The following is a 21,968-nucleotide window of genomic DNA, read 5'->3' as shown; positions in this document are numbered from 1 at the left end:
ACTCTCGTGATAGGGATGTAATATTACCACTGTACAAGGCATTTTTCTTGCCTCACCTGGAATATGCTGTTCAGTTCTGGGTGATGGTTCATAAAAAGGATGCCCTGGAGCTGGAGAGGGTTCAACGAAGAGACACAAAAATTATAAGGGGTAGGGAGGGTCTTGGGTATGAGGAAAGATTAAAACAACTAGATTTATTTAGTCTTTAGAAGAGACAATTAAGAGGGCATATGATTAATTTATATAAATATATGAATCGTCCATACAAAAGTATGGTGGAAAGTTGTTCCAGATAAATTCAAATCAGAAGACGAGAGGGCACTGTCTCCGTTTGGAGAAAACAAGGTTTAATCACCAGAGGCAATAGGGCTTTTTTTTACTGTGAGAACTGTCAATCTGTGGAATAGCCTGCCTCAGGCGCTGGTCACAGCAGGGACAGCAGAGAGCTTCAAGAAGGGTCTAGATGCGTTGTAACACCTAAATAACATTGATGGTTATGTTATATAGAAATGTTTCCCCTAAATCCCTTTCTCATCCAATCCCTTCCCTTCCTTGGTTGAACTTGATGGACAAGTTTCTTTTTTCAACCGTATAAACTATAATACTAAGGTTAATTAAACACAACTGGACTCCAATGAAGGAGTAGAACCATCTCAAGGAGGATCAGAAGGAAATGGACAGCATGTGACCTTGTTTAATAAATTAGCAAAAATGTCTACATTTTATTTTTTTGTTTCAGTGCACCAGCACTGTAACAGTAAGTTATAAGAAATCCTGGCATCATATTTTGGTATAATGCAAGGACTCCCCTTCTCTACAAGGTGTGTAGTATGTGGGAAACTGCCATGATGAAGCAGCCTGAGGTAAAATTACTACAGAATATACCCAAGCTGTAATTCTGCAGCTTTTCCACAAGTATGAGAAATAGCTGAAATTTGGGTTCTGTTGCATTTGTATTTGGGCAAAGCTCAAACTTTGTATTGTAAGGGATAAATTCCACAAGAACAGGGTTCCAATGAGGTCCTATGTACCCCAGTCAGACCCTTGATTGCTCTGGTGGGATGAGCCGAGCAGCCGGTCGCACATGGTCAGATTGCCCTGTTCCTCTCTATAGAGCAAATGGAGATTGCTGACCCCACTGATCAGCAAGGACTTGTTTTGTGGGAAAACCCCTTTAACCATAATTAAAACCTAATAATAAAATTTATCTAAATTGGTATCTCAGTGACCAAAAGAATAATGTAGAGGTGTTATTCGGTGTTAACAATGAAAGCAATAAAAACAGATCCCACAAATAAATTTGGAATTTTTTTCCGCTTCCTAGTACTTGGCATGAAATAATAAATACTGACCCTAGGAAGTACAATGTGTTACTCAGAAAACAAGACCTCATAAAGCTTTGAAGGTGGGGAGTGAAAAATTGAGACAAAAACACAAAAAAGGGCCAGGTCATGAATGGGTTAACTAGTTCTAGACGGTATGGTCAGGAATGTGAAGGGCTCACAAGTTATGTCTTGTATATGTCACACACTCCCATTCGTGAATCACCCTGTGTTCTCCCTGGGTGACACCTCTGCTATGTGCTTCACCTGTACCAATTATATAGATATATATGCTTCTGCCTATATGGCTTCACTAACAATTCGTGCATCTGTAGATACGATATATATTATAAGGAGAGAGACTACTACTCTAACTACTTGCGCTCCTACAGGGCTTCAAAAACATGGCCGTCGCCGCCGCCTTGTAGACAAATTCCGTCTTCTTGATTCTTGTCTCGAGTCCCTCTGCACTTCCGGTATACAGATACGTCATCATATCGCGTCCGGAAACTACGGAAAGTCAATAGAGGAAGCTTGGGACCCCTCTATCCCGGGAGAATGGAACCCGACTACTTCATAGGGAGCAGCAGTGTGCCAGCAATCAGCTCTGGGACTATTATTGGGGACTGGGAGGAGAGAGGAGCGGTGAGTAGTGCAGGACGGCGCTGCTGCTGGTGGTGTCACGCTGGGAGATGTAGTGCTACAGGAAGGTTTACAATGAATAATGGAGGCCATCATATTCTTCCTTACTGTTATGTGTAAAGTCTTTGCCCTGCATTTAAAGGCATTTTTCAGATGAATAAAAGTTATTGTCTGAAATAAAGCTACAACTAGTTACTTTTCTCACTGATCATCATTCCCTGCTGCTTCTGATTCCTATCTTTCCATGGTACAAAATGTCTAGGAATAGCGCTGTGCCATCAGATGAGAAGACTTATGGATCGCCTGAGCAAGCGCTCCCAGCCTTTACCTGGTGTAGTGGAGGGTGCTAATCTGGGGCACACTCTGAATACCAATTGTAGGCGACGTAAGCAGATTAGAAGGGGTTTCATTTTTCTATCCCGTTTCAAGTAAAGACCCTTTAAAGCTTTTACTTTAGCCATATTGACCAACACTCTGATGCTTTTTGTTTTATGGTAGGATGAAGAATATGCTGAAGCTGAGGATGATGCTGAGGTGCAACAGGAATGCCTACAGAAGCTATCCAGTCGTGACTACATCATGGAACCTGCCATATTTAACACATTAAAGAGGTGGAGACTGCTTTCATATATTCTAACTATCCAACTACACCCCATTTTTCTTTGAATAGGGGATTACTTGTAGGTTGATGGAATCATTGCCCCATTGGTACTCACAAGGTCACAAGAAATTGAGTCCCTATGTTTGCAGATAGTGATGGACATTTGGACACTCTGCAGCTCTATTCAAATTAGTTACTTTTGACAGTCCAACAAAACAAAAGCGTGAGGAATATCTGAAAGTTTTCTCTATATTGGATTGGATCTAAATTGGATCATTTTCATGATCAGCAGTAATCCCAGTGTTCATATCTACAAGTATGGATTTTGTTTGGATAGGGTACAAATTGAATTTAACAGTCCTATTAGGCCATAAAAACATCATGGTGTGGCTCTTACATTAGAGTAGAGAACGGCTGCAAGACTTCCTGCTCAAAATGACTTGGCACTGGTAATAGTCATTAAGGTTCAGATCAGTAGGCGTGCTACAGGCATAAAAGGGGTTGTCTGAGTTTAAAAAAAAAAATATATATATATATATATATATATATATATATATATATATATAGCCGGGATCGGACTGCCTAAAACAATAAAGCTGTACTTATTGTACAGCTTTGTAAAACAAACATGGCCGCCGGAGCAGCGCTGCATTCAGCTTCCGGCTGGCCGTGGCCGGGTACGCCTATCCGTCCCTATACACAGCATTGTGTATGGGGGCCCGGAAGGTTGTCTGGTCTGGCCGGAAGCTGAATGCAGCGCTGCTCCGGTGGCCATGTTTGTTTACATGGCGCCCGGAGTGACAGCAGCGCTGGATACCGGAGGGCACATGAAGGTAAGTACAGCTTTATTATTTTAGGCAGCCCGCTCCCGGTCACATATATATATATATTTTTTTAAACTCGGACAACCCCTTTAATGGAAAGCTACCACCAGGATGAAGGATTATAAACCAAGCACACTGACATAGTGGTGCCTGCCCCCACTGGCAGGATCTGCTCTTCTTTAAGATTCTTATGCTCTTGCTTTTAAGATAGCAGGCTTTAAACATTATGCAAATGAGCCTGCAAATAACACCAATGGAGCCTGGAGCCCCTCGGACCCATTTGGTGATCTCCCTCAGCTCCATAGAGAGAGACCGGTCATGCATGGCTGTCTGAGGGAGCAACGAGGGGTCCGACGGAGGTACCTGGGAACCCATCGAACCCCTCGTTTTCGTAATCTGTGGTGGTCTCATCATGTGGACAGGGCCTAACTTTTGTTAGTGGGAAAACCTCTTTAAGTACAACACAGGACACCTTAGGACAGAAGCAGGAAAATTGCACCAATAAATTTTTACCAATTTCACATAGATAGCAGTTACAATATAAAACATGCCTTTAAGTAAGTAGTGGATAACTTGGAACCAATAGTAGTTTGTTCGTGAATGGCACAATACTGTTGTTTTAAGCTACTATGAGTAATACACTAGTACAACCTCTCTTCTATTCACAGCACAAGGTTCATGTCATGTATGTATTGATGGAAATAGCAGATGACAGAAAACTAGTATTGCCATAGATTCTAATTGTACGATAACACTGGATAAATACTGTTTTCCAGTGAATTGCTGGTAATGAAATGCTGCCCTGAAGTGCTTGACTGAATGACTTTTGATCCTCCTGTTGTGTCCAGGTATTTCCAGGCAGGAGGGTCTCCAGAGAACGTCATTCAACTCCTGTCAGAAAATTACACGGCTGTAGCTCAGACTGTGAACCTGTTGGCAGAATGGCTCATTCATTCAGGTATGTAGGAGCAGGAACTTGCCAGTCATTGACCCAAGTTGTTAGTGGAGTAACCTGGTAGTAAGAGGAGTATAGTGAATCAATCAAAATTCGGCTCCAACTAAAATCTGATCTTTATGGGGGTCTACCACCTCTTGTATGATTTTCAACATACCTTTTATCATTTCTGTTATTTTTGCCATTTCTAAGAAATTCATATTTTAATCAGCATTCTAATGAGGCTGTTGTTGTAACAAGGATCTTTCCTTAGCACTCGAGGCAATATTATTCCTGTCTTAATCAATTCAATTTTCATTCTTATTCTACAGAGGGTAGTGGTCCCTGGCAGTACTCCAGGTGCTAAGGACACAACTTTGGTGCACCAACTACCTATTAACATAGGGATTGAAATGTGAATTTCTCAGAAATGGCATAATGGATAGAAATGCAACTTTAATAATACATTTCAAAGTAGACTCTACAACATGCTGCCTGTATATTTGTATGCTTGGGAGGATGGTAGACTCCCCTTAACTTTGGCACATAGCTTAGTAAGGCAGGTTTGGCATGGCGGTGCAAGGTTTAGTCTTCAGTGCAGCCCAGTGATATGGTATAGAACTATCCTGGATTGCGGGGATGTCCACGGAGACGTTACTATCTAGAAGTGAGATGTGATGGAAGAGCAGTGATTAAGGTACCATGGGGTATTTTGCACAGCAGTGCCTAACTTGTGCCTAACCTATGTAGCTGCATCACAATGGGGCAGAGTTGGTTATAACAATTATTCTACATAGAACAACCTACACTCAGGAAAGTTAACAATCAGAATACATAGAGTGGTAAACAACCCACTATAAGGAGGGCACATACCAGCTGTACATTTACTGTGTAGTATTGTATTTGGTATTCCAGGTGTGGAACCGGTACAAGTCCAGGAAACTGTTGAAAACCACTTGAAAAGTTTGTTGATTAAACACTTTGAGCCAAGAAAAGCTGACTCCATCTTCACAGAGGAAGGAGAGGTAGTCACAGCTATTTCTTTATGTCCTTGTGCCCTTTTTATTATGATTGCTATGGTAGCACACATATCAATGAAAATGTCCCTGCAAACCATAACACCTTATTCTGCTATGTACACCAAAATATGAAAAAGTTACAGGTGTCGGACAGAAGGTTTTTATTTTAATGCAAGGCTTTTACATTTTTTGTAAAGGTATAAGATGTAACCAGAGATTACGATAACGCCTCTACAAGTAGTAGTAAATAAAATCTTAAAAGGTTTAATGTATATTACAATGTTTACTATTATCATGTGCACAATTGATTTGTGCAAATTGCATTACTCATAATTCTTTGGTTTTTTTTCCTTTTAAATTCCTAAATAAATTACATACATTTAAATGAAATATGCCCTTTAAAAAAGTAAAAACCACATAGATATATTCACCTACGCTTCTTTTAGTCTTGATCCCGGTGCTTGTGTAATCTGTAAGCTTGACACGCCAGGACCACCAAAACATTTTACTTAATTATTCACACCTCTTTCACCTCCCACGAGAGGAGTGAATTTATGCCTTCTGCGTGATTGATGCCTCCCTCTCCCATGTTGGAGAGGGAGGTGACGTAACAAAGGGGGCGTGCATAATTAGCAGCCCAGAGCGCCGGACATCTTGTCCTCACGCTCTGGACTGCTAATTATAAGTGTCTTTTCTAAGTGATCCCGGCATGACAAGCGCTAGGATCAAGATGAAGAGGAGCATAGGTGGTATATGTAAGTGTTTTTTTACTTTTTTAAATGGAAGAGTTCCTTTAAGTGATAAGACCTTATTAATTTTAAACATAAGCTCTTTAATTCATGTCTACAGTTAATATTTTTTTGGTCTGCTTTTTTTTCTATTTGTTGATAATTGTAATATTTTAGCAAATGAATTGACCTGTAAATGAGAATGTTTCATTGTCTTTCTCTAATGTTGATTTACAGACCCCTGCGTGGCTGGAGCAGATGATTGCACACACCACATGGAGAGACTTGTTTTACAAGCTTGCAGAGGCGCATCCAGATTGTTTGATGCTGAACTTTACTGTGAAGGTAGGTTAAGCTGCAGAGATATCCAGACAGGATTTTTTTTCTAATAGATGGGGCCTACTAGTTGTTAACAAATAAATTGACAAGTGGAGTTACTTGTTGGAAGTGTGTTTCTTCAAGGTGTGATATTGTCCAATGAATGTTAACCATGCCAGTCTGTGAATGGACACAAAGTGGGAATGGAAGTCAATCTATTCATAAATTTCAAGCTGAAATAAGAAAGGAATAACACAGAAATGGTTTTGAAGAAAAATAATTGCTTTCTCCATATATTCCCAGGAATATTCTGAGCCCATAGATCATGTTTCTTTACAGCTCTAAACAACAAAATGTAAAGTGCAGCTTACTGTATCATAAGTATTTTTGTGTCTTCTAGCTCATCTCTGATGCTGGCTATCAGGGAGAAATCACCAGCGTCTCCACAGCATGCCAGCAGCTAGAGGTGTTCTCTAGAGTGCTTCGTACGTCACTGGCCACCATACTTGATGGAGGAGAGGAGAACCTTGAAAAAAACCTACCAGAATTTGCTGTATGTGGTTTTTCTCATATTTGCATATATTGGGAGCTTGACATGCTAGTATGCTAACCATCAAGTCTCTTGTTTTTGTAGAAAATGGTTTGCCATGGAGAGCACACCTATTTGTTTGCACAAGCAATCATGTCTATATTGGCACAAGAGGAACAGGGTGGATCAGCCATGCGCAGGATTGCACAGGAGGTGCAAAGATTTGCTCACGAAAAGTAAGGGATGAAAGCAGTGTTAAATACATATATATGTGATTCTTGCGATGCATATAGTATCAAGCACGTGTTTTGGACACCACTTTTCTCTCCATGGCTTTTTATTTTCTCCCATTGTAGATTGAATTTAAAGTGATGAAAACAATGAAATAAGTAGCCCCCTCTACTTTCAGGACCGCTTTGAAAGCAGTTGACAATTTTGACTTTGGATGAAATGTCTTCCTAACAGTTTTGAAGGAGTTCAGCCGGAGCTGTTTTTTCTTCAGACTGTGAACCAGCTCATCTTAAATCATCTCAATAGGGTTTAGATGCAGCGATTGTGGAGACAATGGAGCATTCTATCACTTTTCTCTTTGGTTAAAAATCCCCCACATGGCATCAAGGTCTGTTTGGGGTCCTGTTGTGTGGTAAAAGTACACCGCCTGGCTCGGTCACAGTGAGGCTTGACATTTTGTACTCACACCGTCACTGGGTGCCATAGGCCTTTATGGATATCGTGATCTGGCTGCAATTTGTGCTGCCAGATCACAATCCACAATGCGGTCGTGTATGGAACCTAAGATTTCAGGTCACTCTACAAAGCTGTACTGTTACTATACTGGATAAGTGTTCCTTAAAGAAGAATTACCATTTCGCCAAATTTCTGTTATTGTTTATATTATGAAAACTTACACAATGTTCCAATCTACTTTCTGTATCTGTATTTCACACTGTTTTCTAGATCTCTGCTTTCTGTCATTCTATAAAAAAGCTTCTCTGTTTACTTCCAGTACAGTACAGAAATCTGACCATGGCCACACAGGTGGAGAGTAATCAGAGCTTTGGGTTATAATGAGCCGTGCACCTGTATTTAATGGTCAGATTTCTGTCCACTTAAAATGGACAATGAAGCTTTCTATAGAATACAGCAAGCAAAGATATAGAAAATAGTGAGGAATTGATACAGGAAGTATATTTGGAAAAATGTATAACTTCATTATTCAAACAATAACATTTTATTAGCTGAAATGGGAATACCCCTTTAATTTTTAGGTAAACTAACAAAAAGTTAGTGTTTTAATGTACCGTATACTGAAGTATAAAACGACCCGAGTATAAGCCGAGACCCCTAATTTTACCACCAAAAACTGGGAAAACCTTTTGACTCAAGTATAAGCCGAGGGTGTAGTACACAGCTAGCCAGACCCTGCCAAAAAAAAAATAAAACTTAATACTCACCCTCCGGTGTCCGGATCGTTGGCACGGGTCCTGGCAGCTCCTCTTCTCTCTTCTCTTGCAGGCAGAGTCGCGTCCACGCGACCTGAGAGCGGGCACACACTATTATGCGGCGGTGTCGCCTCTGATGATGTCATCAGCGGCGACACAGCCGCATCATAGTGTACGCGGTGGTGCCCTTAATCCACCACTATATATACTATGTGTGTGTATTCACAAATTAGTCATTCATGTAAATATGTGAAACTTGGATATAATAAAAAGCATTTTTTTTGCTTTTTAGGGGCCATGATGCAAGTCAGATCACTCTTGCATTGGGAACTGCTGCATCTTATCCTCGGGCCTGTCAGGCACTTGGTGCTATGCTATCCAAAGGGGCTTTGAATCCAGCAGACATTACTGTCCTGTACAAGATGTTTACAAGCATGGACTCGCCTCCTGTAGAGCTGGTGAGTACGGTGAGATGGCTCTTTGCAGTTGTGAATGTCAGTGCATTTCTATTGATTCAGGAATGTCAGAAATTATAAGCATTATAATTCCCATCAGTTCTTTAAAATTTTGTGTGTTCCTCACATCTGCTACTTTTCTTTAGATCCGTGTTCCTGCGTTTCTGGATCTCTTCATGCAGTCACTTTTCAAGCCTGGGGCGAAGATAAACCAAGACCACAAACATAAATACATTCATATACTGGCTTATGCTGCCAGCGTGGTGGAGACATGGAAAAAGGTATGCTTTATATATAAGTTAACCTTGTGTTAACTTTTTAAAGCTTTCTGTTTCCACTTAGGAAATAAACTGGTTGTCCAAAATAAGATAAAACATTTTTCCCATATGGCCATTTCTAGTATTGTAGCCATTCTGGTTTTAATGAGTCGCATATGAAAAGACACATGAATTCTGACCTCCAATCATCCAAATTTTTTTTATTTCACCTAGAATAAACGAGTGAATATAAATAAAGATGAATTGAAGTCCACATCCAAAGCAATAGAGACCGTCCATAATCTGTGCTGCAATGAAAACAAGGGTGCTTCAGAGCTTGTAGCTGAGCTCGGCACATTGTATCAATGTATCAGGTAGGTCATCATAATGTAGGAATTACAAGATGGTCAGTGTCACTGCTGCTTTAGAATTACCCGAAGGCTGCATGCACATTGACGTATACCATATACGTCTGCCACGATGGACAGTAGGAGGGGTGATCCCTACTCTCTCCATAGAAATGCACGACGTACAGTCTGTAACACAGGGAAAGATGGAAGATGTCCTATCTTTTTCCAGTGTACGGAGCGGTACAGTCCCACATATTGCTCAGTGTGGCCATTGCCGTCTATGGGAGACGTATGTACGGCAGCAAGCTTGCGGCCCTACATATGTCCCCCTACTTATGTGTGAATGCGGCCTAAAGGTAAAACCAGGATTGTATAGGGCAATTCCAAGGCTATCTAGACTAACCTTTCATTGTTTGTAAATTCTGTTTTTATCTTTATGCAAATCTTAATGTTGCAGCATGGACAGTGCTGTGTCTGCTGGTGTACCTATTTTGTTCTTTCTAAACTTAAAATATCTGCCAATGCTGTCCAGAATTGGGCTGGTAGATCCTGGTAAACATAGAAAATAGAAACGGGTGCTTATTTGCATTACTATAAAAACATAATTTTCTTTAAAGTGACAAATCCTTGGGAAACGTGAAATCTATGCCTGGGAAGTTTATAAAGTGCACTACAAAATGCTGCTTGTACTGGTAGACTCCCTTAAACAGTTATGTTTCTGCAATAGGTTCCCAGTTGTAGCAATGGGTGTTTTGAAGTGGGTGGACTGGACAGTATCAGAACCTCGTTATTTCCAGCTACAGACGGATCATACACCCGTACACCTGGCCCTGCTGGATGAGGTAAGTGCAGATGTACAAGACTGTATTTTACTGTCTGGAGAGCAGCTGAGCATATGCAGTGTGCATTCCACTAGAAGTTTGAATAATAACTCTTGGTATGATGGCAGCCATTTAATAAACATTTTATAGCATGTCTTATTGATACGTTCTAAAACCGTATCATCATGAATTGGAATTTAGGCGTGCAATGCGTTATGTCTAGTGTAGGCAATAAGAGGAATCGTGTATGGCACAAAGAGAATCGCTGAATCCTTGTGTTCATGCATCGCTCTCCTAGTTCATATGTTCTCCCTAAGTTTTCTTGTGTTTGTTTGGGGTACAACTACTTCCTCCCAAAAATAACACGCTGGTAGTTTCATTTTGAATTCCGGGACAAAAGCTTGAGTAAAATAAAAGAATTTTAGGCTTTACTTTAGCCATCACACATGGATTCTGTTTGGCTGGGAGTGTCCCTTATAATCCTTGTTATCTGGTGAAATGATTTGGTGATCAAAAAGACCTCAGTTCTAGTTCAAATATACTGAAATAACTTGTGTATCCAATATTGAATTTTTAATGATCCTTTCTCCATTTTTGCAGATCAGTACCTGTCACCAGCTTCTACATCCCCAAGTCCTGCAACTGCTTATTAAGCTCTTTGAAACTGAGCACTCACAGCTAGATGTCATGGAACAAGTGAGTGGCCTGAGGAATAGCCTCTCATATCTTTAGCTTTTTATTACGTGCTGTAAGGTACAGTTTCCAAGGGAGGCAGGTTTAACAAAAAAAACTGGGGGCTTTGTTTTTGGAGGATGGCAAATCTATTCATTCCGTTTCTTCTCACAATACTGGAAGTTGCAAAGATCTTATTGTTTTACTTTTCCTTATTGAAGATCATCAACATGTTTGGTGTCAGAGACCTCCCATAAAGATTGATTCACATATATTTTAAATTTTATTTATTCATTTTTGAAGATTTCAATACATAACAAAATCACACATAATTATATATTATTATATTAAGAAACTACCTTTTCCTTTACATCACCAAGATTAATTTCTTTTAAACTTCCATGTGAATTTTTCACACCAAATACAAATGTTACAATCCTATAAAATCGTATACAAAATAGGCACAACCCACCCCTGGAGCACTCGGGGAGTTAAAAGGAAAAAAATACCTTTCTTAAATCTAAATGCACATACTATGCCAGGCCAAGCATATCACTTTGAATCCTGGTTTCGATAAACCATACTCTCCTTTTTCAATGAAGTTGCCAATAAATCCATTTTTCTTTCCCATTCCAAAAACTTTGACACCACTTATGACTTCCAATGGGTCAGAATTGCCTTTCTAGTCAACATAAATCCCTTTATACAAACAGGATATCCTCTTACCTACCAGATCTGTACTTAAAGGGAACCTGTCACCAGGGACCTCATTTTCACCAAAGACAGGTTGTAAAAGCCCATCACACCTGCAGTGTAAATATGTCTTTATGCTTTCTCTAAGCATTTGCATTACAATATAATTGTGTGTTATAAATTACCTTGCACCCTGGCAAAATCCTCTATGTAGTCCGAGGGGTTGGGCTTTGGTACGGATGCATTTCAAAAAACAACAAGTGACTTGTCTGTGCTGCTCACTCCTCAGCTCTTGGTTGCTCCCACACTAATCCATTAGAAAATCTGCAGTCTCGGGAAAACAAGCAGATTTGTTGCTCTTTTTTTCAGAATAGGAAATTCAGGTTCATTTTGAAGCCTTCACAGTTTAGCCTAGCAGAGCTTTTAAAATGGTATTTGTAGATGACTTTACAGATACGTGGGCGGCACGGTCCTACCACTCTACCAAAACAACTCACAGGACCACCACCGCAGCACCCCGACGTACGTTTCGCCGTCGCTTCCTCAAGGGGATGTGCTGCAGTAGGGCAAGAGGAGAGTATGTATGACCAGGGAACCACCCAAAATTGTACAAGGGCCAATAGAAACACTTTGTGTATTCATAAAAGTTACCTTGATGAGTAGGGATTGGATCGGCTGTGTGTGTAAGCGCATTGGTCCGGTCACCGCGCACGTCCCAAAAACATCAGGCCCAGACCGCCGGAAAAACGCATGGCGCGCATCACTAGCGCGTCATCGTTCACCGGAAATGCGGACCGGAAGTTCGGAACGCGCACGCGCGCCGGAACAATGCGCTTCAGCCGTCCATATTGGAATTGGGCAAAACAGGAGATGGACCCTCGGTAAGTATACCTCATGAGTGATGAGGAACCATGGCACGACAGATTATGTTCTCACATACCATCATGCTACCTATAATATTAGATTATAATATATGAGTGTCCGTGATGCGCATTCTACACCATGTGTAAAAAAGTGAAGTGCACGTGGAAAAAAGTGAAAAAATAATAAGTGAAAGACAAAAGAACAAAGAAAAACCGTGATGTGATTAAGAGATACATAATAATTACATCATTATAGTATAATGAATTTTTAATTACTGCACCCTATGTTGTTGCATTGACCAAATTAGTATAGAAGTGTGCAAATGAATATAGTGTATGTGATTAATGATTCATAACAAGAAGTTCTATCGGCAAAATGAAATGCCTAGCAATAAGACTGGGCATTAATGAATAATATGGAGAGTAGGTAGTGACAAGTAAAAGTTAAATATGGCCAAATATCAACAGGCTCAAACATGAGTGGTATAAAATGTATATTGCAAAATTCATAAAAATTATTACATGTAAAATGTCGATGTGATGTAAAGTGCTGTAGTGCAAAATATGATGAAAGCTATGTGTGAAAGTGCCTAAAGCATGTAAGGAGCACTATATGTGCCCATTATATAAGGAATTGTGTACTTAATGTATAGGTAAGCATAAAATTGGACCAAAGAGAGGAAAGAAATTAAATAGACAACAAGGTCTACATAAACCATGCCAGAATAACCATCAATAGAAACATCCCCATGAGGAAGCAACTTTGACGCGATCCAGTGTTGAAAGAGTCCTACGAGGTCGTGTATGGATGTCATCAGCAATTATTCAAATGATGAATAATTACTCTTATACCTATTCAGGTGAAACTGTGTATTTATTTACCACCACCGCTCTTGTGTGTTTGTTGTTGTGTATTTTAGCGATGTTTTTAAATTGTGTTGTCCTTTTTGGTACCTTGTGGGAATAAAATTTGATTATTGTAATTTTGTTGTTTTATGTATCGTGATTTTTTGATGAATATAGTCCTGATTACTATTGTTGGTATTGTGTATCGTTTTCAGTATAGGGACATGTTACTTGTGTAGTGGTTATAGCTTCTTTTTGGTATTGATTGTTTAGATTGTGAGCCCCATGGGGACAGGGACCAATTTGACATGCTTGTGAAGCGCTGCGTAATCTGTGTGCGCTATATAAATAAAGAATTATTATTTATATGTGGGCAGTCTATATTAAGGACAGTTTGGGAGATTTCTGCTCTGCTGGAATTGATATAGAATATAAATTTTTTTACCCAACACTCCTATTCTTTTACCTCTCTATAGATGGAATTGAAGAAGACGCTGTTGGACAGAATGGTTCACCTGTTGAGTCGTGGGTATGTGCTGCCTGTTGTCACCTACATCCGTAGATGTCTGGAGAAACTTGACACTGACATCTCTCTTATACGGTACTTTGTTACAGAGGTAGGTTTTATTAATATAGTCACAGATCATCCCCTGATCAATTAATTATTACTCAACCTTTTCCCACTTTTTATACATTATTTCCCTTAGGTTCTGGATGTTATTGCTCCTCCCTATACCTCAGACTTTGTGCAGCTTTTTCTTCCCATCTTGGAGAATGAAAGCATAGCCGGCACCATTAAAACAGAAGGAGAACACGATCCTGTGACAGAGTTTATAGGTAGATACCTGCACCCTCGCACTCCTTTTCCATCCTGCGGTAGTGGGGCCTTCTTGCATACATATTTGTCATAACCCAGACACGATTGTGTATTATTTATATGCATGTCCTCCATATTTATGGGCTGCCTATAGGGGATATCGAGGTACTTAGGGAGGCAAAAACTCTACTACCACATAAAAAAAAAACCTGTAGTATAAATGGCACATTAGAGCCTCATGACAAATTTCAAGTAACATCTCCATCCGCAGTATTGACTCACTGGCCCATGGTTGGAGCATTTCAGAAATGTGCTGTAGCTATGAGGACTGTTCACCTAATACATTTCATTGTGGGCATCTACACATGCACTGGTATAGCTGAAAGAATTGCATTCAAAAATACAGACATGCATGCAAAACTAAATTTTTTTTTCTTTTTGCAATTTCAGCTCACTGTAAATCTAAATTCATCATGATCAACTGAGCAGCTCTGGAACAGATCCTGTATTTGGTGTGAGAGGCGTCTTCTCCCTCCCCCCCTTTTTCGTTTTCAGTTTTGGTTTCTAAATTGTAAATAATACACCCCCATCTTTTTAAGAAGTTTGGTTATAATATTTGCTGTTTTTTTATTTTTATGGAAATACAGAATATTTTACAAACTTGTGTTTTGAGAAGTTATGTGATGATGGATGAGAAGCCAATGTCTCCATATATAGACTTTCTTACCATGTTTTTGTTCCATTGTGCAAACAATTCATTTGGGGCCTTTTAAGGTGTTCCAAGCATAATGCAGAATATCTGCTTTGCCTTGAATTTGTTTTGCTTAGGTAAATCCAGAGCAATACACCTCTGATATTTGCATATAGGTAATTTGATATTGTGACTTGATCAGTACTGTTATGTGTTTCTGTATTTTTTTAATTTGAAGTATTTTTTAGCAGTAACACTTATGCAGCATTTGAGCTGAAATGCTTTTACCTATAAAATTATTAATGATATTATCATCAAATGTAAATATAAATCTTTAAAACAAGCATATATTGTGCATAGACGCTGTTCTACATTTAATTTTTTGCTGCAATTCAAGTATGTACATAGAATAACAGTTGGTACAAGTTGCACTTCTGCATTGTAGTAGATCACAGTGTTTCTTGCATTTCATTTTTCCATTGTTCAGTTTATTGCACAGTCTGCGGAATGATCAAGTCTTGCAGGTAAAAGTCATCATCTATACCACAGTGTTTGTCAGCATAGTCATAGATTATAAAAGATGTCTTGTTGGCATTGTGGTCTGGGCACTGTCAGAAAATCTTGCAGATTGGCTTCTGTAAAATGCTGTGATTCTTTTGGGCTGGTAAGCAGCTTCTGATCTGTACAGTGATTGTCATTATTGGCAAGGCGGTAACTGCAGCTCCTGTTTTTTGCGTCAATACTAGTTGTCAGATGACCGCATCATCATGGGACAATTACGTCTCCATAAACACAGTCCTCTTCAATGGCCAGGTTATAGTCTGCTCCCTGACCTCCTTTGTATTTGCTTGTCACTATCCGCAGCCAGCCATTCTCACCCTGAAAAGCAATGGACACAGGTTATATTCTTGTTCTCCTTCCATTAAGAGGTATGTTGGTGTGAGGCAGCCTGGACATCAGGTGATGAAGACTTATTGCTCAGTGTTAGGATTCAAGGCTTTCACCTTGGAAAATCTGCAGTGTTCCACATTAACAGTGCAGTTTTGACTGGTTTCTGATCTTTTCAGAATTGGAGCAAACCTGTCACTAGGAAAGTGATTTTTTTTTTTTTTTAGCTGGTGCAGGTTCCAATTGCTTTGCTGATTTTAAAAATTTTAGCATTCTGAATCATTTCAATATTTTATAAAACTTTTTTCAAATTAACTGGCTCTTTACCAGCAGCGTGTAGTCAGTCCCATGGGGAGGGGCAGCTGCAGCCTTTGTCTCCACATACTTTCTTGCCCTCCTCCACACTATTCCCCTGGATGAGTGTGGAGTATAGGACAAATGGGCTGCAGCTGTGCTCTCCCCTGGGACTCGCTATATGATGCTGGCAGGGAGCCAGGTAATGTGAATTAAACTTGTATAAACTACTGAAATAATTCAAAATCTTGACAGGACATTTTTAAAATCGGCATAACATATAAGACCCCAAATATGTAAGGTATATACTGCTTGCTGTATTGGCAACATATACATGGCAAAACCGACAATTATTTTTGCCATGTATCTCCCCCTTTGAATTTCCAAGGGTAAATCTTTGGTGAAAACATTGCCTTTGCCTTTGATCTCCGTGCTGAGATTTCTCCTCCTATATTTTGATGTGTGCCATGTCGGCAGCATACATCTCTACAAGTATGGTAGAGGGGATCCTTACCCAGGGCTCTCCCCAGGAGTTGCGCACCACCCAGTACTCTACTCCATTTTCGTCCAGGCCCCATCCAGCTACTGATACAATGTGATTCACCATCGGGTTTGGCTGGTACTCTGCATACAGCCCTCCAGTATAGGCATCAAGCTTTTCTGTAGCCATTATTCCACAACTTAAGGACACAAAAATAAAGGGGTTAAATCTAGGTTTTCATTTTAACTTAATACAACTATTTGTTTATGAACAGTTTAATAATCATATTACGTAGCTTTAAAAATCATAGGGTACATGAACAAATAAAATACTCGATTACAGAGTATTATATGGAATTATTCAGGCTGACCTCTATTTTTGGCCAGTTAGCATCAGTCTTGGGCTTCCTTTAATGGAAATCTACCACAGGGAATCTATTTTTGGAAAGATTCCCTGTCCAGGCAGCAGCTTCATCCCGTTTTTCACTAATTCAGCTGCTGCTGAAATAAAGTTTCATTGTCAAATATGCAAATTGATTTCCTAGGCTCCTGGGGATGATAAGTAATCTCAGAGGGCACGGGCTACTCCACGGCTCCTGTAGCCACTACAGACCTGCCTCTATGCGCTCTGGGACGTTATTATTTATTTTATTTTTTTTCCCTCCTCTTCCGAATCAACACTGCAGGATTATAGTTTGGACTTGGCTATTCTACAGTGATACAGTTTGTTTGTTTTTTTTACCTGATGGGTCCATTCTTGTAGATTTCAGCCATCATCTTTTCCCTCCCGCTGACCATGCCAAAGTCACCGACTCTCCATAGAGTGTAGTTGGAGAGGTAGAAGCATTTTTTAAATGTTATGCAGGTACCACACTGGTTAAACTTGTTGCACTCTAAATAGTCAGAAATAATAGGATATATATTATCAATCTTTTAGCACCAAAAATCTGCCTAAAATGCAATGAGATTTTTATAATTTCTAGGTTTTGCCAAAAACGTTTTTTGCCTAAACTCTGCTACTGGACTGCATAAAGCGGTCTGTACACGGGCCTGTATGTTGCGGCGTATCCCATTGCCTGCACACCTTGCACAGAACAGGAATCCTTGCATCATGTTGCTATATATGTGGCGGTAGAACTTCAGTGCTGTGTAATTTCTGTATAATGCAACGACCCTGATCCCTTAAAAGGTGTGCAGTCCCGTGGGATTGGTCCAGGTTTCACAGGCTGCATACATTCCCATGCATTTGGCCTAAGACTGTCTGTTGTAAATTTATATTGTCTAACTTTCAGACCCTATTGGTAAAATCATCATGCTGTTACAATTTTTACTCTACAATTGCATTGTTGGCCAGTACCTTGTGACAAATAACATTATCACTAATCTGAATGTCTCCAATCATCGTATACAACAGTGGTTCTCAACCTGTGGGTCGGGACCCCAGCAGGGGTCGAACGACCAAAAACCGGGGGTTGCCTAAAGCCATCGGAGCCGCAATTTTACTGTGTTTTTACTGCGAATTGCATGGTTTGGGGTCACCACAGCATGAGGAACTGTATTGCGGGGTCACAGCATTAGAAAAGTTGAGAACCACTGGTATACAAGGATGAGTCGTTGGTGTGACTGTTTCTCTATCGTCTGGCAGCACTTCCCTGTGTACATGGAGTAAGTTGTGGGGCACTAATACGTTCCACGTTCCTTAGCTGCGTCCTGTTGGAGGCAGACTGAAGCATCACACAAACACAGTGGCCACATTTATCAAAACTACTGCAAACTGCACTGTATGCCATTTATTAATCATTAGCATGGCAGATTTTCCTTTGTTACCTAATCTTAATATAAATTTCCTTGTATATAACCAGGACTGGAAAGAGCAGGGCCAGTGCAAAATAAAGTTATGCTATGTCATTACAAAAGAAATCCTAGGGTGGCAATTACAAGCACCAAGTCCTATCTGGTGGAGATGCCCCTACCCTGGTCCTTTGCCTGGTAGTTGTTACAGGTCTCATGTGGGATGCCATGCTTGTTGGCATACTCCCACACTCCTCCGTGGTCACCACCCTCACAGGATCCTGCCTCTCCACAGTCAATCACGTTCTGCACGGACAGGTATGCTGATGGCCACGCTGCTTTTCTCTTTATATTTATCCGATCTGAAAGAAATATAAACATCAGTTTCTCTTCTGGAATTCAGTGTCATTGTTCTTGGTAAAGACAATTCCCAATAAAAGCATGGCTAAACTAAGCCAAATTGCATAAATCAGTAGTGCATATGATGGTATGATGCCCAATCTATCAAAATAACACTGTACTAAGAAAAAAAAAATATCAATGACCAAATCAACACTTTTTTTTGTTTTGCTTGTTTGCCAAATAACAAACTCATCATATGTCAAAAAGTCCTGCAGTGGGGTTAAAACAATGCCAGTTTTTTTCCCATCCCACACAGTAAAAAAAAAAAAAAGTTCTAGGACACCAACCCACCAAGCTCTGATGGCCGAAACATAGATGTAAGAGAAATTCAAAAGTGGTAGAACAATATAAACCTGGTATTGCTGTATCCCAGAGAATACAGATGACGTTTTGTATGTCACATGGTAAGTAGTTACAAATTGAAAGTGATAAAAAGAACATTTTTCCCTCCTGGAAAGACTTAAAGTAAATCTACAGAATCTGCTCAGTTTTAGGTTTTCGTTAATATTAAATTAACAATAATAACTGGATCTTTAAAAGTTGATGTACTAAGAGTAAGATTAACAGAGACAAAGAGTACAGGTAGAGAGCAGGGAAGGAAGTGCCTAATTAGAAGATCAATGTACAGTCTTGTGTATACTGGACACAGATCCCACACATCACCTATCCCTAGACCACCTCCACTATTGTCTAGAGGTCAATGGGTGGCATTCCTTACTCCACAGATATCATCTTGGGAGATCAAACCAACTTGCAGGACAAGGAATGGTTACTGGAGGTTTTGCTCCCCTCCCCCCACCCATTTCGGGGAGAATTCCTAGGAGGTAATGACATGCAGCTCTCCTCAGTTGTCACAGTGGCTTTTGAGCCTCCAGGTGTAATGGCACTGTCTATTGTTACCAGATGCTGTCTGTCCTGTAACTATCTATTAGCAGCATTGCTGGCACTTATGGCCTATTCCACATTCTGTCCATAGAGATCCTTGCATTGTTTCAAGCCATAACATTTTGGGAATTTCCTAAAAATTGGTTGTTAAAAAGTTCCAATTTAGCAAAAACAATTCTCTCTTGACTTACCGGCCATAGCACTGGTACTACCATGTGCCCAGCACGATCCACAGTACTGTGGGATATGCTGGTTCCGTGTCAAGCTGACATAGCTGGTACCGTTGATGTCACGCCAGTCCCAGACTTTTGGCAGACTATCTACAGGAATATATTCATACGGACGTGGGTAGTTCCTGTAGAAGAGTAGGGTTGTTATTTTATTAGTCATAGATACGTTATTTCCTTGTTCCTCTTCACTACATCATTTATGGGATCATGTCTGCTCTTATGTAAAGTAACAAAATAAATGTGACCATATGACATGATGTGGGTCCTTATGTTGTGTGTGTGTGTGTGTGTTATGAGGTTCTGCAGCAGCTGAGGTGTTTAAATGGGTTACCCAGTCTTTACAAAAAAAAAAAAAAACCAGGGGCACAGGACAATGGTAGCGATGGAGAAGGTAAGTGTATGTGTGTATTTATTTATTTAGAAGGGAAAACTTGTAGATCTACTGAAGACACTGCGCAGGGATTGCTCAAGGGGTTTGATTTCACAATCAGATCTTGTGATTTGTGTGACGTGAACAGGTATAGGTGGATGTGCCTCAGTAATTTTATGTAGATTTCAGCGCTCCTTATAAAGCGATGGCCTGTCCGATGCTTTGTGTCTGTAAGGAGAAGCGTCCAGGGGGTGCCTGGTCACAGCCTCTTATCCTCTGTATAATATAGATGTTTCTAAAGTAAGTGAGAAGAACAAAAGGCTGGATCTGACTGTAGTGTTCGGTCAGGACCTTTACAATGTAAATATAAAGATATTCACCCATAGTGTCTTCTTCAAGACATAAAACATCTCCTGGGGAGTTGTAACCCACCAAGTTTGATTCTACCTACAGAGGAACCCCATAGCTGGCAGCTCAGGCTGGGATGTGTAGTTATACAATAATTGTAACTTTCAGAAGTCTCATCTATTCCACCATCTACTGGGCAAATCATAGCATTATACAGCAGTACCTACCTTACACCAAAGTGGCCCCTGGTCACTGGTTTGTAGCAGTGCTGACCCTCCTGATAGTAAAGCCCCCCATGAGCCCAGGAGATGAGGAGGAGAAGCAGGATGTATCTGTACATGGTGGAGAACAGAAGATCTCTCATGTGACTGGCAGGAAGGACTGCATGAAAACACACAAGACACTTCCCCTAATGCTGACTCACTGGCTTTTTTTTTTTTTTTTTTACCTTAAAGGGATAGCGAGTTATGAGGAAGTGGGGGAGGGGAGAGGGGACAGGGCAGTGTCTGCAGCAATCCTACAGGCACATTGTACTGCTGCCATCTGTCTTAACAATGTCAGGCAGGATAGCCTGCTGTGTACCAGTGCAAATCCCCATCACCGTAGTCCAGCATTCTCCACAAGTCTGCAGCAGGGAAAGCTGAGCTTTCTGTAACCATTCATGTATGATAGGAGAAGATATTGGTACAGTTAGAGATCAATATGGAGTTGGCCCCTTTAGTAATATTAATTTCTAATATATTCTTATGGCTCCATTATAACCCTCCCCCACCCATTTCCTGACCTAGGCTGCCCTGTAAGGGTTTACAATAGCCCCACAGTATGCCAGGAATGTCTGAAGTACTTACTTTTTGTTTAGCATTTGTGGATATAAGTTGTGGAGACTACAGATATACGGTAATGTAGAATGGAAATATTTCCCATGTTCTATATAGTTTACCTTTCCTGGATTGGGTCAAAATTAATCCAAAGAAATTGAAGTGGCCTATACATATATAAGTTGTCCCATACCATATTATACTGATTTATGCATCTCTCCCTCTATATATTTATCTATCTATCTACAGGCAGTCCCCCGGTTACGTAAGATCGGTTCTGTAGGTTTGTTTTTAAAGGGAACCTACCCCCACGAATCTACCTATAAAGGTAGATGGGGTGGTAGGTGCATCTATAGGACATGAGAATAGCCCTTTTAAAGGAAACCGACCACATGAAATTCAAATTGTAAGCTTCAATCTTTATATGTGAAGCCGGTTCGCCGCACCATGCGCGACGTCACCGGCTCTCTGGTACTTCCTATTTAGGCGCTCGGCGCACAGTCGCACGCATGGTGCGCCAAGTCTGTACCACGGTGCGGCGAAGCGGCTTCACATATAAAGATTACTAAAGTGTTTAAACCGCGATACAGCGGTTTAGGAGAATAACAAAAATATGCTCCGGCACCAGCTCACCTTGG

The 21,968-nt window shown here is 40.4% G+C and overlaps 2 protein-coding genes across 2 annotated transcripts; one reads left to right on the top strand and one right to left on the bottom strand.

Annotated features, from left to right (window-relative positions):
- The first annotated feature begins 1,773 nt into the window (after window positions 1–1,773).
- On the top strand, window positions 1,774–14,734 carry NELFCD (negative elongation factor complex member C/D). Its single transcript, XM_072111022.1, has 15 exons — window positions 1,774–1,967; window positions 2,463–2,575; window positions 4,238–4,347; window positions 5,239–5,348; window positions 6,308–6,415; window positions 6,789–6,941; window positions 7,023–7,153; window positions 8,652–8,817; window positions 8,961–9,095; window positions 9,306–9,445; window positions 10,149–10,263; window positions 10,843–10,938; window positions 13,793–13,933; window positions 14,024–14,153; window positions 14,584–14,734. Exons 1-15 carry the CDS (start codon window positions 1,881–1,883, stop codon window positions 14,616–14,618), a joined length of 1,770 nt encoding a protein of 589 aa, XP_071967123.1. The 5' UTR covers window positions 1,774–1,880; the 3' UTR covers window positions 14,619–14,734.
- A 438-nt stretch (window positions 14,735–15,172) lies between these two features.
- CTSZ (cathepsin Z) lies at window positions 15,173–20,898 on the bottom strand. Its single transcript, XM_072111023.1, has 6 exons — window positions 20,740–20,898; window positions 19,756–19,919; window positions 18,460–18,639; window positions 17,229–17,379; window positions 16,521–16,686; window positions 15,173–15,703 (listed from the first exon to the last, which is right to left on the bottom strand). Exons 1-6 carry the CDS (start codon window positions 20,874–20,876, stop codon window positions 15,590–15,592), a joined length of 912 nt encoding a protein of 303 aa, XP_071967124.1. The 5' UTR covers window positions 20,877–20,898; the 3' UTR covers window positions 15,173–15,589.
- Between the last annotated feature and the right edge of the window lie 1,070 nt (window positions 20,899–21,968).

Source organism: Engystomops pustulosus, chromosome 6 (assembly GCF_040894005.1).
Source record: "Engystomops pustulosus chromosome 6, aEngPut4.maternal, whole genome shotgun sequence".
Lineage (NCBI taxonomy): Eukaryota > Metazoa > Chordata > Amphibia > Anura > Leptodactylidae > Engystomops > Engystomops pustulosus.
The sequence above is the reverse complement of the archived record's forward strand: the minus strand, read 5'-3'. Positions and strand labels throughout refer to the sequence as shown.

Coding starts and splice junctions, on each gene's coding strand:
- CTSZ (XM_072111023.1), bottom strand. CDS start 20,876: ATGAGAGATCTTCTGTTCTCCACCATGTACAGATACATCCTGCTTCTC. Junction 19,920..20,739: donor AGGGGCCACTTTGGTGTAAG/GTAGGTACTGCT, acceptor ACTCTTCTACAG/GAACTACCCACGTCCGTATG. Junction 18,640..19,755: donor TAGTACCAGTGCTATGGCCG/GTAAGTCAAGAG, acceptor TATTTCTTTCAG/ATCGGATAAATATAAAGAGA.
- NELFCD (XM_072111022.1), top strand. CDS start 1,881: ATGGAACCCGACTACTTCATAGGGAGCAGCAGTGTGCCAGCAATCAGC. Junction 4,348..5,238: donor AGAATGGCTCATTCATTCAG/GTATGTAGGAGC, acceptor TTGGTATTCCAG/GTGTGGAACCGGTACAAGTC. Junction 8,818..8,960: donor ACTCGCCTCCTGTAGAGCTG/GTGAGTACGGTG, acceptor ACTTTTCTTTAG/ATCCGTGTTCCTGCGTTTCT.